The 15,913-nt window shown below is 40.3% G+C and overlaps 1 protein-coding gene across 1 annotated transcript; it reads left to right on the top strand.

Annotated features, from left to right (window-relative positions):
• The first annotated feature begins 8,021 nt into the window (after window positions 1–8,021).
• On the top strand, window positions 8,022–11,629 carry LOC148295068 (G-type lectin S-receptor-like serine/threonine-protein kinase At4g27290). The gene is made up of 7 exons (XM_088252723.1): window positions 8,022–9,309; window positions 9,604–9,726; window positions 9,968–10,092; window positions 10,162–10,372; window positions 10,499–10,736; window positions 10,816–10,966; window positions 11,067–11,629. The coding sequence occupies exons 1-7, from the start codon at window positions 8,037–8,039 to the stop codon at window positions 11,373–11,375; spliced, it is 2,430 nt and encodes an 809-aa protein (XP_088108849.1). The 5' UTR covers window positions 8,022–8,036; the 3' UTR covers window positions 11,376–11,629.
• Window positions 11,630–15,913: the final 4,284 nt, after the last annotated feature.

Raw genomic sequence — 15,913 nt, 5'->3', positions numbered from 1 at the left:
TGGAATTTCATATCTCCATCCACTTCATTACTCACATCCTCCAAACAATGTGCTGTAAACACAGCACGATGTGTTTGGCACACTGAAATCACCTTGTCTTCTGCATGGGGTTTGAATTCAAGATACCCTGAATTTACAGAGGCAGTGATATACCAGGTTGCACGGCTCTCAAGAGGTACATTAAGCTGCATGGAATGCAAAGGCAAGGATCTCACATATTGGGGGCCAGATACAAATTCCCTTCCATGTAAATCAAAGGCTCGCTCAATCCCGAATTGACCTCGCTCGTCCATTTCCTGAGACTGAAAATACAAGAAAAGTCAGGGAAGTAGCAGTTCAAAGGGAAAGTTGTCAAGCGTCGCACATAAAAAGTCGTTTTATGCACAACGCTTGAGAAGGCAACTGTTGAAACGATAATTTTTGCATCTGTTGGGCCTGAATTTTTCACAACAAAAAAAGGGGTGGCAACCCATTTAAAATAAAATAAAATAAAATGCCAGCTTGTATTTGAACGGGACTGAATTTTTCCTCCCTGCAAGTTTATCAAAAAATATACAAGTGTTTGCCAAGCATCAAACACTGAAGGATAAGCATCCTAGCTGAGAAGTGGCTATTCACTTCAACTCAAACTCCTCAAATCTCATGCTCTATAAAAGAGTCATGCCTACGATAAAAAAAGGGAACAGAGAAAGGAGGAGAAAGAAAAGAAAACAGAGAACGGAAGGAGCAGAAAGGAGAATAGCCGCAGGAAGAAAAGGAAGACAGCAAGCATACCAAAGAAAGCAAGAGCCATCTCAAGGTAAAATCTTAGTTTTGTGGCGTTGTTTTCTTGTTTGCTGAAGGTTCCAGGTTTCGTTCAACCCAAAGGTTCCTGGCTATGATGATTTTATCATCATAAAAACAGTCAGGGATCTCTAAGGCATGTCTCCACTCAAGCATTTCCAAGTATGCAATCTGCACCTAGCTTTTGATCAGTCCATAGAGATTTTTGGCTATGATGATTTCTATCATCATAAACCAAGTCAAGAATCTCTCCAAGGCTCGACTCGGCTCAAACGATTCCAACGATGTTTTCCAAGCGTCCAGTCCACAACCGACAGGAAATATTGTCCTCTATGACGATTTCAATCATCATATATCAGGGGATAATCTATTCCAACAGGCAGCTCCGCTCAAGTATTTCTAAGTATACAATCTGCACCCATCTTTTGATCAGTCCAAAGAAAGATTCTTGGCTATGATGATTTCTATCATCATAAACCAAGTCAAGAATCTCTCCATGGCTTGGCACCGTTCAAATAATTCCATCGATGTTTTCAGTCCACCACCAACAGGGAAGATCATCTCCCATGATGATTTCAATTATCATATTTCCAGCAGGCAACTCCGAATATGTTTCCAAATGCGGGGGATGTCTCAAATCATGGGGAGTTGAGGAAATCATGGAGGCAGAGATGAACCCACCATGGAATCAAAATCAAAGAACGAAAGCTTGTAATCACAAGTCTCTGTGTAAAACTGGTTTGAAGCATCTAAAACCAAAAGGGGCGCATGGCAATTGAATTGCCTCCTCATGAGTGTTTGCTGCCAGCAAGTCAACAAAAAGAAAATAAAAAGAAGAAGAAGAAGATAGCCAGCGGAGGAAGAATGGAGCAAAAAAAAAAATAGTGGATCTGTTTGTTCTGTTTGTTTGCAAAAGACAAAACAAGGGACAACACAAAAGAAAAAAGTAATGAAATACGGAAGAAAAAATAGAGGGGCTGTTTGTTGTTTGTTGCAAAAGACAAAACAAGGGACAGCACAAATAAAAAAGTAATGAAAAAATAGATGGGCTGTGTCGCACAGCCCCTCCTCCCTCTCTCGAATGGTTCTTTGGTGTTATTCTGACTGGAAATTGAGTAAAAGAAAAGGAAACGAGCAATGATAAAAGTACAGCAATAGCACACAAAAAAGGAGTTGGCAAAGGCACAAGGGCAGATGGTTTTCTCCACCAAATAAAGAAATCTCCAAAGCCTTCAGTCTGGCAGCACAGTCTCTACATACAAAAGAGAAGACAAGAGGTCAGAGGCATGGGAACAGACAAAAGAAAAAAAAAAGAGAAAGGGAAGTTTGTGGGCATAGGTTACCACGTGAAATCCCAGAGCTCGTCTTTTCTTTTGATGATGCAACAGGTGGCTGTACGAACTGGTCTAGAAAGGCAAACAAAGGAAGAATATCAAGTTCGTTTGCTGATGATTTAAAGTGGTGGTGCACATGTTTTCTTTTATAAATAAAAGAAACATGTATAGCCCAATCCTATATGGACAAGGGGTTAACTTTCTTGGATGATCCAGGGGTTAATTCTGACTCTATTTGGACAAGGACTTTTATCCTTGGGTGTCTTGATAAAATTAAAAGACATTTGTTAAAGGCACCAGGCTGTGGGGGACTAGCTTGAACAAAGCAAGGCCATAATTTTTCCTTCACGGTTTCATCATCCAAAGTCTTTTGGGTCTCGTCACTGTGCCCTCAAGAATCCCAAACAGCAAGCAAGGCAGTTGGGTCTCTCTATTATGCCTTCAAGCGTCTTCAATCCCCGGGGGTTGCCACCTCCGCATCCCCCTCATCAATCAGCCACGAACTAAGTGGCTTCCAAGACTCGACGGTCTCAAATACAATGGGCTTGGTCATTAAAAAAATTCCAATTGGTGAATAATTGGTACAAAGTCTCAAATTCACAAATTATGGATTAATGGGCTCAAATAAAAAGGGGTCCCATTAATTCCCAAATTGCCAAGTGAAGACCTAGGTGGTACAAAACCACACCAAATCCCAAATGCAAAATGTCAATTTTAGAAAATTAGTGGGTTAATCAAAATTGCTCATTATTTTTCTTGGACATTGACAAAAAGAAAGACGGTACAAAACCATCCAATTTTCCCCATGGGTCATCTACCCATGCAAATTTCGGTGAGATTAATCCCAAATCTCTCAAACACAAATTCTCAATTAGTGGGCCACACTTACCCATTAATTTCCAAGTCTTCTCATGGGTCATCTACCCATGCAAACTTCAAATTTAAATCTCTAAAACACAAACTCTCAATTAGTGGGCCATACTTACCCATTAATTTCCAATTTTCTTCATAGGTCATCTATTTATGAAAATCTTCATATTGTCTCAAAGACACAAATTCTTAATTAGTGGGCCACACTTACCCATTAATTTACAAATCTTTTTGGAACTACGCCGGTTTGATCCCATCGAGGGTACGTAGGCAGTCTAGCATACCAATAGACGCAACCGCAATCAAATTCCCACCAATCAAATCTCCATACAAATCTTTTTGGAACTACGCCGGTTTGATCCCATCAAGGGTACGTAGGCAGTCTAGCATACCACTAGACGCAACCGCATCCACACCAAATCCCAAGTGGTACAAAACCATGCCAAATCCCAAGTGGTACAAAACCACGCAAATTAAACAATCTTTTCCGAACTACGTTGGTTTGATCCCTTCAGAAGGGTACGTAGGCAATCTAGAGATTCAATCTAGGTGCAACCGTCCAAATCTCAAAGCCAAACAGAATCCCTAGTTATTATTAACCAAATTCACCCCAAACACACATCAAAATCGAATCCCTGGTTTATTCAGCTAAATTCACTCAAATGCTTTTTCAATCAAATTCATACAAATCTTTCCTTTTGCAATGGGTCATTCATTCATTGCAATTCCTTGAACTACGAGTGGCTTGATTCCCGCAAGGGATACGTAGGCACCTTGAGGTTGGACTTGGGAGCAGCCGCAAAACCAAACACACACGTTCTGTTTCTTTATGATGGAATCAAAGGGTTTTCCCTTGAAGCAAGGGATTGTAATTAAGAGACTAGCGTCTCGAATGGGTCGAACCTAAAATAATAAAACCCCATTATTTAATTAGTGGTGGTGAAATTGTGTTGGGAGGTTCACATTTATCCTCAACAGTCTCAAGTTGGGCAACATTGCCCCGCGCAGGAGCACTTTCCTTTCTTTTCTTTCCAGCAGTCGAGGCAGCCTCAGCTGGTGGCGGTTCTGTCAAGTTTTCATCCTCGTCATCACCAGAAGGGGGCTCCAAATCACCAGCAGCAATGACAGAACTAACTGCACAAGAGAAATATGAAGTCAGAACTAAATCCAGCAAAATAAAATGGAAGGAACAGGGTAAATCAAAGCTTACCAAACATTGCTCCAGCCTGACACGTTTGTTCCCCAATGACTTTCTTCATGGAAGGATCTGATACATGCAGAATAGATTTGTCGGACAAATATAGATGACGGAACAAGAAAATACAGACAGAATGAAGAATCTACCTTCTATGATTTGATTGTTGAGATCCTGGATGGTCTGAACTGTGGAAATTCTGGCCTCTGCCCCTCCAAACACGTTTCCACAAGTCCAGCCCTCAAAGAGCACCTTAATTGCAGCAGCTGAAGCAGGCATCCCTCGAAACCTGGCCTTCCACCAAGCATCAAAGTCGGCGGAACTGGATGAATTTGGCTCCCAGGATGGATAGAGACCATCTAGACTGTTTTTGATCTTGTTCACTGCGCACCGTGCATCCTTGTGCACCTCCAAATTATCCAAGTCCCTCTAGGAACTGGCTCGATTGCAGCCCCTGTAGTATTTGAAGGGAATAACCTGGGGACAGCCAAGCTATCTTGCACAGAAGTTAGGATGGTAGACTTCCGCCCCTAGATGATAATTTGGAGGCCTTCCGGCCCCATGAGGCAGATCTGTGAACAGGGTCACACTCAGGAATATCTCCCTAAATTCTGTCCTGGCAATTTCATCTTCTGGCTCCTTTTCAAAAAGTCGATATTCAGGTCGGAACCAAGGATATGTCCTTCTAATCACCACTTGCCACTGAGCTGCTGATTTCTTGCTACAATGCCTGAAGAACATCAGATATTCTTCAATGGAGCGCTTAGGCACCTCTACTGACATCAATGGGAGGGCCAGGACTTGGTCTTCAGGCAGAACGATATCAGGAAATCGGAATTCCGGAAAATATACCTACAGCCAGATCTGGATCATCCAAAATGAGCCAAGAGCAGATAGGTTCAGGGGACTCTCCATTGTGGCAGTATGCAGATTCTTGAAAAGATGAGCCAGAACTGTTGGCCCAAGTCCAACATCAGTGTGGTTGTGCAAGGCTTCTGCTAAATGCCTGTACTCAAGCAGAACAGCAGAGGAACGGTTGGGGAACACAAATCTGTTCAGCCAGTACAGAAGGAATAGCATATGCTGCTGATCCTTGTCCTTCTCCACACTGAATTTTCTCAAATAATTAGAGAAGGAACAGTTCTGGTTGATAGTAGCAGGAGAGATGGTGAAGGGTTTGGCTAGTTTCTCCTGGTTCCTCCTTCGATGATAGTCACCAACGGCATCAACAGGTCTCCCATGAGGCCTGAACCCAAAGATTTGAGCCATGTCCAGCAGGGTTGGCGCCATCGGACCCACACGGAAATCAAACGTGTTGCTGGCAGAATTCCAGAAACATAGGGCAGCAGCAAGCAGGTTCTCATCCCGGTTAATGGACTGCTTAGACAAAAGGATTGCATCATAGATCCCTGCCCGCCTCCAATGAGTTCCAAATTTGGGATGAAGCTTGTCAATCCAGTCTGCCCACTTCACATGACTATTCCTCACCTCACTGGACGGAAATGAACGGCTCAAATTCTTGCTAACCCAAGAATAAGAAGCCAGGGCAGAAGTCCCTTGGAAACACAGAGGTGCTTCAGCGTCCTTCTTGATTAGCTCCGCTATCTCAGCTGGGACAGAACCAAACCAGCGAGGTCCCAGAGTCAGAGTACTCTCGAACAAATGAAGGACGTTCTCGTCCAACTTTTTCTGAACAAAAGGATGAAGTCTGCTTCGAACCTCCAAGGCGTGAGCATCGATTCCAGTCCCGGTAATGTAGTCTGGAGGAACTGAGGAGGAAGCACTCTGGGCACGAGTCCTTGGAGAAGACATTTTTTTGGCTTACAGGCTAGGAACGGAGGAGGGATTAAGGATTGAACGGAGAAAAGGGGAATGATTCTGACAAAAACCGAGAAAATTGAACTCTGAGGAAGCTAGGTTTTAAGATGAACAGGAACCGGAAGTTTCAAATTCCTTTTAAAGGAATCGAAATCGTGGGAAAAGAAAGACAAGACGCCACCTGAAAGCTGATAATGACAAGTTAGTAACTAGCTAATAACTAACCAATTTCCCACGAAGTCTAGTTCGTAGGTAGGCGTGGCAGACAGGGGATATTTCGAACTGGCGCGCACAAATTAAATAGCCGAAAAACATTAAATCTGGAAACCGTTTAAAAACGGTTCAAACTTAATGGGGGCATTGTTTGGGCTTAAATTTGGCACGCCCAGTCCCACATCATTTCTTCTAAAGTCGCCTATTTTGGCCCAAAATTGGCACCCTCAATCCATCGAAAGCGCCCAGCCCGTTAAACGAATAAACAGGCCAAAACAAAGAACTCGGCCCAAAACGTCGAAGGCCTAGAAATAGTGGAAATCAGAAAAGAGACTTGGGCCTCGGAAGAACTAGAATTGGGCTCAGGGAAAACTAAACCCAACTGGTCTTTTACAAACAGTCCCACGTGATCTCTGACTTAGAGAAGTCAACAAAATCGGCTGAAATAAAAGATTGAACAGGGGCAGGTGTAAAAGAAGAACGTCTCTGAAAAAGCTCAGTTGCCTGGAGATCAAATCCCATTTTAATTATTCAAAAGATATTTCCTGTTCCGGAGAAAACACCATTTTCAAGGAATAAGCAGACTCTGCCTCTGTGAAAAGGGGATAAGCGGGAAACAGGGATCAAAAAAACTGAGAACTTACTATCTCAAAGACTCTCAGACTCTCAGAAAGCAGTTGAAATGAAAGAGGGGCATGGCACCCCATCAAAAGAAAACAGAGAAGTAGTCATTTCAGGAACTAATCGTTGAGTGTTTACTTGCCAGAAAATGGATGGAACCCCTATTTATTTCAATTAAAAATTAAAAAAAGATCTTTTTACTTGCCGCCCACTCTCAAAGAACATTTCTTATATATACAAGAGAGGGTGAACAGAGACAAGGACAATCAATCAACACAACCAAAAAACTCAGTCAAAGGACAAACATCCAAATGATCACTTAATCACAAAAACTTCAAACTAAGTCCAGCAGACTTAGAGTCTGAAGCACTTCAATTCCAAAGCTTCTCAACAAGCTTGTAGAATCATCCTTTTTTCTCCCAGCGAAGACAGTTAGAATACTGTTTCGGATTTGAATCTCAGTTCACAAGTCAACAATAACGAGATTTCTCTCGTTACAAATTTGGTTCAGCAAAAGCCAAGACAAGCAGAATTCGAGTTTTCTCAAAACGAAAAACTCAACAAATTTATGGAGAGCCCTGACTAAGCAGCACAGGTACCACAGTACGCCTCCAGCTCAAGTCCAGCCACTTCTGTCCCTTTCAGACTGGAGAAGTCCCAGTTCTGCCCATCCAAAAGCCTTCCAGGGTTTGAAATGAATTAAAGCTCTACCAAAATCAAGCTTTGGTATCGATTTGCAGCCGGAGTCCAGCACTTGAAGTTGTTTAACATCCAATCCAGTCCAGAACAGAGGCAACTACCCAGCCAGAAATGGAAGTACAGCCCTCTTTTTGTCTTTGTATAGTCAGTTCTCCCTTTTTGAGTCTTGAAAAGGGGAGTTCTGCCTGAAATTAGTTCAGTCTGTTATCAGTTATTCTGGCCAGAACTACCGATTTTATATTGAGGAAATTAGTTCAGTCTGTTATCAGTTATTCTGAAACAAATCAAAACGGGTAAACATAGTGGGAGCTGACCAATGTTTCAGAATCACTGTAGCACTTAAGCCATATAATTATTACCACAAAAACATTATTAAAGAATTCTTTAAAGTGGCATAACAATCAAAAAGTCCAACCATTATGATAATTTTTACTAGTCAGATGGCGGCTGCAAAGTCCAAACATAAAGGTCCAAAAAAACCATTCTGGACAGAGACAACAGAGATGAAGGGCCTTCCTTTCATCTTCTTTACCTCTCTGCTTCAGTTCTTAGTCTTACAGTTGGCCACAGTAGCTGATACGATATCCCCATCAAAATCCATCATAGGCTCTGATACCTTGGTTTCATCTGGGCAGAGCTTTGAATTAGGGCTTTTCTCTGCTGGTAATTCTTCCTGGTATTTGGGAATATGGTACAAGAATTTTCCAGATGTTGTTGTCTGGGTAGCCAACAGAGAAAACCCACTTGCACATTCATATGGATCCTTGACACTGTTAAAAAATGGAAGTCTGGTCCTTTTAGATCAAATGAACAACTCTGTTTGGTCTTCCACTTCTTCCCAAGTAGCAGAAGATCCTGTTGCAGAGCTCTTGGAGACTGGAAACCTGGTTGTCAGAGACAAGGCTGCCACAGCTTCCGAAATCTACATATGGGAAAGTTTCGATTTCCCATCAGACACTCTGCTGCAAGACATGAAGTTGGGGTGGAACTTCAGGACAGGCCACAACAGATTCTTGACTTCTTGGAAAAATGTTAGTGATCCATCTCCTGGACAATATACTTACGGGATGGATAATGTTCCGTTGCCTCAGCTTGTTATTGCCAAAGGATCAAAGAAACAGTTTCGTACAGGACCATGGAACGGTCTTCGATTTACAGGTACTCCTGGTTCATCAGTTTCCTACGAAGTTGTGCACCCAATTTTTGTGTATAATACTACTGATCTATACTATTCATATGAGGCTGTTGATAAATCTATTGTCACAAGATTGAAGCTGAGTGAATCGGGTATCCAGCGGCTAGTGGTCAACAAAGGAAGCACTACATGGGCTGTTATGTATACTTTGCAGAATAATCAGTGTGATAATTATGGAGTGTGTGGAGCAAATAGCATTTGTAAAATTAACAAATCACCTGTTTGTGAGTGCTTGCATGGGTTTGTCCCGGAATCATGGAACGAATGGGGGGTGCTTAATTGGACAAGTGGGTGCAGGAGAGGAACGCCACTGAATTGCCAGAAGGGAGACGGCTTTCTGAGAATTCAAAATGTGAAACTGCCTGACCAGTTGGATTTTAGGGTGATCCCAAGCACTAGCATCGATGAATGCAAGGCAGAGTGCTTGAAGAATTGTTCTTGTGTAGCTTATGCTAAATCAGATATCAGTAACGGAGGTAGTGGCTGTCTGATGTGGTCTGGCGCCTTAATTGATATGCGAGAGTTCGATGAAGATGATAATGAGCAAGATATATATATTCGGATGCCATTTTCAGAACTAGGTAAGACTGCTAAGTGAGTATTTTTCTTTAGTAAAGTTAGCCCCTGATCTTGTGAAGCCATGCGCTTAATCCTAAAGATTCTGTACATAAGGGCTTAGGAATAACAGTTGCATAGACTTATTGCTTTAAAATTGTATGTTGCAAGGCTCAAAATTTGGGAACTTTGTTTATGCTTTAATTGAGGTAGGCCTAAATGCATGAACAACTTCTGAATTGGCAATACACCATACCAAAAGAAAATACTCTGTACAGTGTGGTTCACCTTGTTAATGTTATCTTGTATATGATCTTCAGGTAAGAGCAGTCGGAATGGTAAAAGGGTAGTGCTCATCTCGGTTCTGTCCGCAGTTTCTTTGCTTATTTTTTTGGGTTTTTCTTGCTGGTATATAATTCTGAAGAAGAGACGAAAGAAAATAGGTAAGCATGCATATGCACCTTGCTAATATATTTGTGGAAACCTGTATATATGCTTGAGGAAATCTTATGCATTGACTAAGACACTGTCTTTGAAATATATATCTATGTTTGCTTTTGCATTCTGAATTCAGTTTGCAAGAAGAATTAATATAAAATCAAATTAAGATAATTACATTGCATTAATATCATTGTCTTTGCCCATATTTCTCTTTCCTCATTGTCTTCTTTTTTCAATTTACAGCATCAAGAGACAGTAAGGAGGACTTGGAGTTGCCACTGTTTGATTTTGATACAATTGCAACCGCCACCAATAACTTCTCTCACGCAAACAAACTAGGACAGGGAGGTTTCGGTCCAGTTTACAAGGTAACAGAGCTATAGTTGACGCCGTTATGTATGAACATATGAGCTAACACATTTATACTAAAATTTCAGGCCAAGCTATCCCCAGAAGAATTCATAGCAGTAAAGAGACTCTCAAAAGATTCTGGGCAAGGTATTGAAGAGTTTAAGAATGAAGTTACAATGATAGCAAAACTTCAACACTGGAATCTTGTTAAACTTTTGGGCTGTTGCACCCAAGGAGAAGAAAGGATGCTTATCTATGAGTACATGCCCAACAAAAGCTTAGACTGCTTTATCTTCGGTCTGATTTTTGTCCTTCATCTTAATTTCTACTTTCTAGTGCAATGTATACTATTAAACAGCATCTTGTGCAGCTCTGTTTATGTTACAGAGGAGGAAATTTGAACCAAAATTGTTTCAAGTGCAGATCAAAGTAGAAAGGTATTGCTTGATTGGCAAAAGCGATTTGACATCATCATGGGAATTGCACGAGGACTTCTCTACCTCCATGAAGACTCCAGATTAAGAATCATTCACAGGGACCTGAAGAGCAGCAACATCTTACTTGATGATGAGCTGAACCCCAAAATATCTGACTTTGGCATAGCAAGGATTTTTGGACGCAATCAAACTGAAGCAAAAACAAAACGAGTAATTGGGACATAGTGAGTTCTAGCAGCATTTATTATGAATGTCTTCATTTCCAATTATGAACAAGTACTTAAGTTTGGTTGTTTCGTGTAGCGGATATATGTCTCCTGAGTATGCAATTGATGGGAAGTTTTCAATGAAATCCAATGTGTTCAGTTTTGGAGTGCTTTTGTTAGAGATAGTAAGTGGCAGAAAGAACAGAGGGTTTCATCATCCAGATCACCATCACACTCTTCTGGGACATGTACGTGTTGCATTATATATGGTTATATGTGCCTACTAATATTGTACCTCTAGTTTTCCATGTGTTTGACTAAAGGCATATAACTTTGCACTTGTTCCAGGCATGGCTACTGTGGAACAAAAACAGAGGTTTGGAGCTAATGGATTCATGTTTAGATAACTCATATGTGAAGTTTGATGTGCTAAGATGCATTCAAATTGGTCTATTATGCGTTCAAAAGCTATCCTTGGACAGACCAGCAATGTCATCCGTGGTATTCATGTTAGGCAACGAGGGAGCAATATTGCCTCAGCCAAAGGAGCCTGGTTTCTTCACAGAAAGAAGTTCCACGGGTAACGATAACCTAATCAGCAACGGAAGAAGCCACACCGGAGAAATGATTACTATTTCGACGGTGGTAGCTAGATAGTTTACACATACATTTTGACATGGCTGTTTGTCAGTCAAACTTATTGGTTGAGGAGAGTTTCAATTTGGTGGACCAAGTCTGACAAAGCCTTGTATACAATTATGAAAGAGATGTATATGTCAACGAAAATATATTATAAGTCAGGAAAATATTTTAGAAACACGATCTGCCACCAAAGTCGCTGGACCACATTCTAGAAATATGTTTCTGGTCAAAGCACGCATTCTTGAAATTTTCCTTTACTTTCTTCGGCATACGATTATGGTTCTTAAAGAATTGATTAAAAGTGGATTAGCATTAGGCATACTTTGAGGTCTCAACATCATTATCATCATAATAACTTTCACACAAATGCTATTCAAAGTCGCCCCAAAGCGACTCTTATTTGAGACTCGCCGTTTTATGGAGTTCCACGTGGAAGTCTGGTACTTTTAGACCAAATGAATGACACTATTTGGTCTTCCACCTCTTCCCAAGTAGCAGAAGATCCTGTTTTGCAGCTTTTGGAGACTGGAAATCTTGTTGTTAGAGACATGGCAGAAACAGCTTCAGAAAGCTACATTTGGCAAAGTTTTAACTTCCCATCAGATACTCTGTTACATGAAGTTGAGGTGAAACTTCAGAACGGGCACCAACCAATTCTTGACTTCTTGGAAAAATGCTAGCGATCCATCACTTGGAGATTATACCGATAGGATTGATAATCATTTGTTGCCTCAGCTTGTTCTTGCCAAAGGAACAAAGAAAAAGTTCCGAAGTGGACCTTTGAATGGTCTTCGATTTTCTGGCATTTCTATTTCAGACTACAGTTTTAACACCAATCTTTGTGTATAACATCACCAATGAAGTATATTATATGTATGAGGTTAGTGACAAGTCTGTTATATTAGAAGATTAATGCTTACTGAATCGGGTTCGATCCAGCGGCTAGTGCTGAATGAAGGGAGCACTGAATGGGCTCTCATGTATACTTTGCAGAATAATGATCGGTGTAATGAGTATGGCATTGTGGTGCAAATGGCAGTTGCAAAATTGACAGGTCACCTATTTGTGAATGCTTTCCGGGTTTTGTTCCAAATTCATGGAAAGAATAGGAGATGCTTAATACCTCAAGTGGGTGCAAGAGTACCACTGCCTGTTTTCTTCGTTCTTGCTGTATTGACCTTAGAGCACCTCCACCCCAAAGGGCAAGGGCAAGGGCAAGGGTAAGGCAAGGTTTGTCACTATTCATGTGAATAGTGGCAGCCTTGCCTTTTTTGGTTCCACCCCAAAAGGCAAGGGCAAGGGCAATTACTATTCACTTTAATTTATTTTCTATTTTTTATACTTAAATCATTAATTTTGATAAGCTTTTCGGATAAGATTTTCGGTTGCCACGTGTCACTATTTATTATAAAATTCTCACCTAAAATTTCAGATAACATTTTCGAATTAAATTTTCAAATTAAATTTTTGGGTAAGATTTTCAGTTGCCACGTGTTCATATTTATTATAAAATTCACATCTCACTCATCATACAATTGAAATACCTACTCACTCATCATACAATTGAAATACTCATGGTCCTCATAGTCCGACACAATTGAGTACAAGGACGACTCAATCATTGGCGGAGGCGATTCTACCGGATCACGATGTGGGGGAGTATTTTCCTTCAAAGGACATAATAGTGCCATTATTTCCGATACGGAACGCACCACTGGAACTGACTATAGGCATTGTTCACTTGAGGAGCCATGTGTAATGGTTTTCCTCTTTTTTGTTTTGCCTTGAATAATCTATTAAAAAAATGAAATTGGAAATGCAAGAAATGTATTTTTTTTTTAAAGACATTAAATTGAATAAAACGGCAATGATCTAATTTAGCTGCAACTTCTTATTATAAAGCTCACTTACTATGCATTTGTCTTGATTTGAAAATGGTTGATGCCATCATTGTCATATGATATTTTTCAATAACATTTAAGCTTTAGTTCAGTGAAATTTTATACTGGTTCTGCATTGTAGTTTTGCACAAACTACATTGCAGTTTTGGTAATTACAATTGGATTTTTGCTCTTCCTTGGCCTTCAACCTCACCAATTTAAAGAGTAGAGGCTACCCAGATGAGGAATCGGGTGGGCAAGAGAAGATGGAAATTGCATTGTAGAAAACGGAAACTGCATTGCGGAAAACATAAACTGCATTGCAGAAAACGGAAACTGCATTGTAGAAAACAGAACCTGCAATGCAGAAAACGGAACATGCAATGTAGAAAACGGAAACATGAATAACCTATTTTACATTCTAGGTGGTCTTTAGTCTGATTCCCCCTCTCCCAACATGTCTTGAATAAAATAAAAATTTTGTTTTGTTTTGTTTAACTCTAGCGCTGAGCATTTTGCCGAGACTCAACATTGCAGTTTCCATTTTTGTATTGGATTTTCTGTTTATGCATTGCAGTTTCCATTTCTACATTGCAGTTTCTGTTTCTGCATTGTAGTTTCCATTTTAGTACTTTCATCTTCGTTCCTCCATTTTGCTTCTATAAAATTAATTTTTGTTTTTGTTGTTGTTTTCTTTTTTGTTTTTGTTTTTTTTACATAATTGATATATACATTGTATTTTGGTTGTAGTTTCTGCTTTTATTTTCCGTTTTTGTGTGAATATGTGGTGAAATGATTTTTTTTTAAAAAAAAAACCGTTGATTGTTCATATAAATATTGTATAACTAAATAAATATTACAAAATCAAGTTTGGTGTAGTGGTTTGTGAGTGAGCCCTCCTCATTTGGGGGTCAAGGTTCGAGTCCCTTCAATGACATGAAATCTTTTTTTTAAAAAGGTGAATAAAGGGCAACGGAGTTGGTCCCCTACAGACGATGGCAGGCTGGCGATGGGCGGTGGCGGCCGGCGGTTGCTGGCCAGCGACGCGGGGGTCCAACAGTGGAGGTGGCAAGTGGCCAGCGGCGGGGGGTCTGGCGATGGCGGTGGCAGGTGGCCGGCGGTGACGGGTAGCTGGCAGGCGATGGTGATTGGCTGGATGTGGACATGTGGCATAGTATGCTTGCCTTAGAAGGAGTGGCATTGTGTGTAATTTTGATATTTTTAAATGATATTTTTTAAAAATTAGGTACTACATTTTGGTCTTTGGCCTTATGCTAATTTCCAGTATGAGTACTGCATCCAACACGAAACTTATGGCTGGTAGTAAAACACCGATTCTAATTAGATGAAATTGTATTCCTATCTTCCAAATTAGTAAACTATATTGTGTTTTAAAACTAAAGCTCCCTTTTTTTTAGGGTAATGTTAGGGAGACCATCTATTTATACCATATTTGTGTACCATCTGATGTGGCTGTTTGGTTAGCTATGCCACATCATTAAATGAGTTTTTAACAGTATTAATTTTTAATTACTTTTTTCACCCATACAGAAACCTAAAAGCCGTTTAGTTTTTCACATCGTTGCTTAGATCTCCTCCCCTACCCTTACCTCTTATCCTAACTCCTGCCAATTTTCCAGGGACAAGAAATCTTACCGGATGTCTCCCTGACGCCGATGATTGCTCCCCTTCTCCCAGTTTTGCATGCTTTTATTTTTATTTTAAACGTTATTTTTCTCCTTTTCTTCTCAAGGGAATGAAAATAGATTCGGCAATTAGTTGTCCAACGTTGGTGGTTCAATTGGGTAGATATTATATTGGGTTCGATTGAGTGGCAGTGCTGTTAATCTGGTTCGATGGAACAGTGGTGATTTTGATTAGGTGATGGTGGTTCAAGCTCTGCGTGTGGTTGAGATTCCAAGTGATCGTGTTTGACAGTCTGTGCTGATAATGTTTGACGGTGGTGGTGTTTGACGATGGTGGTGTTTAACGGTGTTGGTCATGGTTAGGTGGTGGTTGTGGTTTGAGTGGGCTTAATTGTCTGTGTTGGTGGTGATGATTTGACTGGTGGATGTTATGTTTGAAGATGTTGAATCTGTATTTTCATAATTATAATTGGACTTTTTAATTTTTTTTTCAGAAATCAAATTTCAAAGATTGGGACATGGCAGGTGGTTTGTGCAATGATGGAGTGCACTTATAGGTAGGCAAAGTAACATAAAATAGTGGTTAATTTTTTTGTCGCTGGCAGATTGGAAAACTCTGGTTTATTGTGACAGATTAGGGAGAAGATAAGGGAGGAGGAAGGGGAGGAGTTAGGAGAAGAACCAGTTGAAGATAAGGGAATCAAAACTTCTCACGTGCTTGGGTTTCTATAAAATGAAGGCTGAAAAAAATAATTAAAAATTAAAAATGTTAAAAACTCCTTTAATGATGTGACATAGCCAATTCAACAGCCACATCAGATGGTACACAAATATGGTACAAATAGATGGTCTCCCTAGCATTACCCTTTTTTTTATTTTTAATTGAAGGTGTTGTGGTTTCTTTTTTTACCGAATTTTTCTCCATTTGGAGTTTTTTAAAGCAAGATTCCAATTTTTAGCTGTAATTCATCTTGATGAAAGTTCAATGAAGTCCTTTCTTTTGATTATAATATATATATCTTCCCAT

This window comes from Prunus avium, chromosome 4 (assembly GCF_965620075.1).
Source record: "Prunus avium chromosome 4, drPruAviu1.hap1.1, whole genome shotgun sequence".
Lineage (NCBI taxonomy): Eukaryota > Viridiplantae > Streptophyta > Magnoliopsida > Rosales > Rosaceae > Prunus > Prunus avium.
This window is presented reverse-complemented; position numbering and strand designations above follow the sequence as displayed.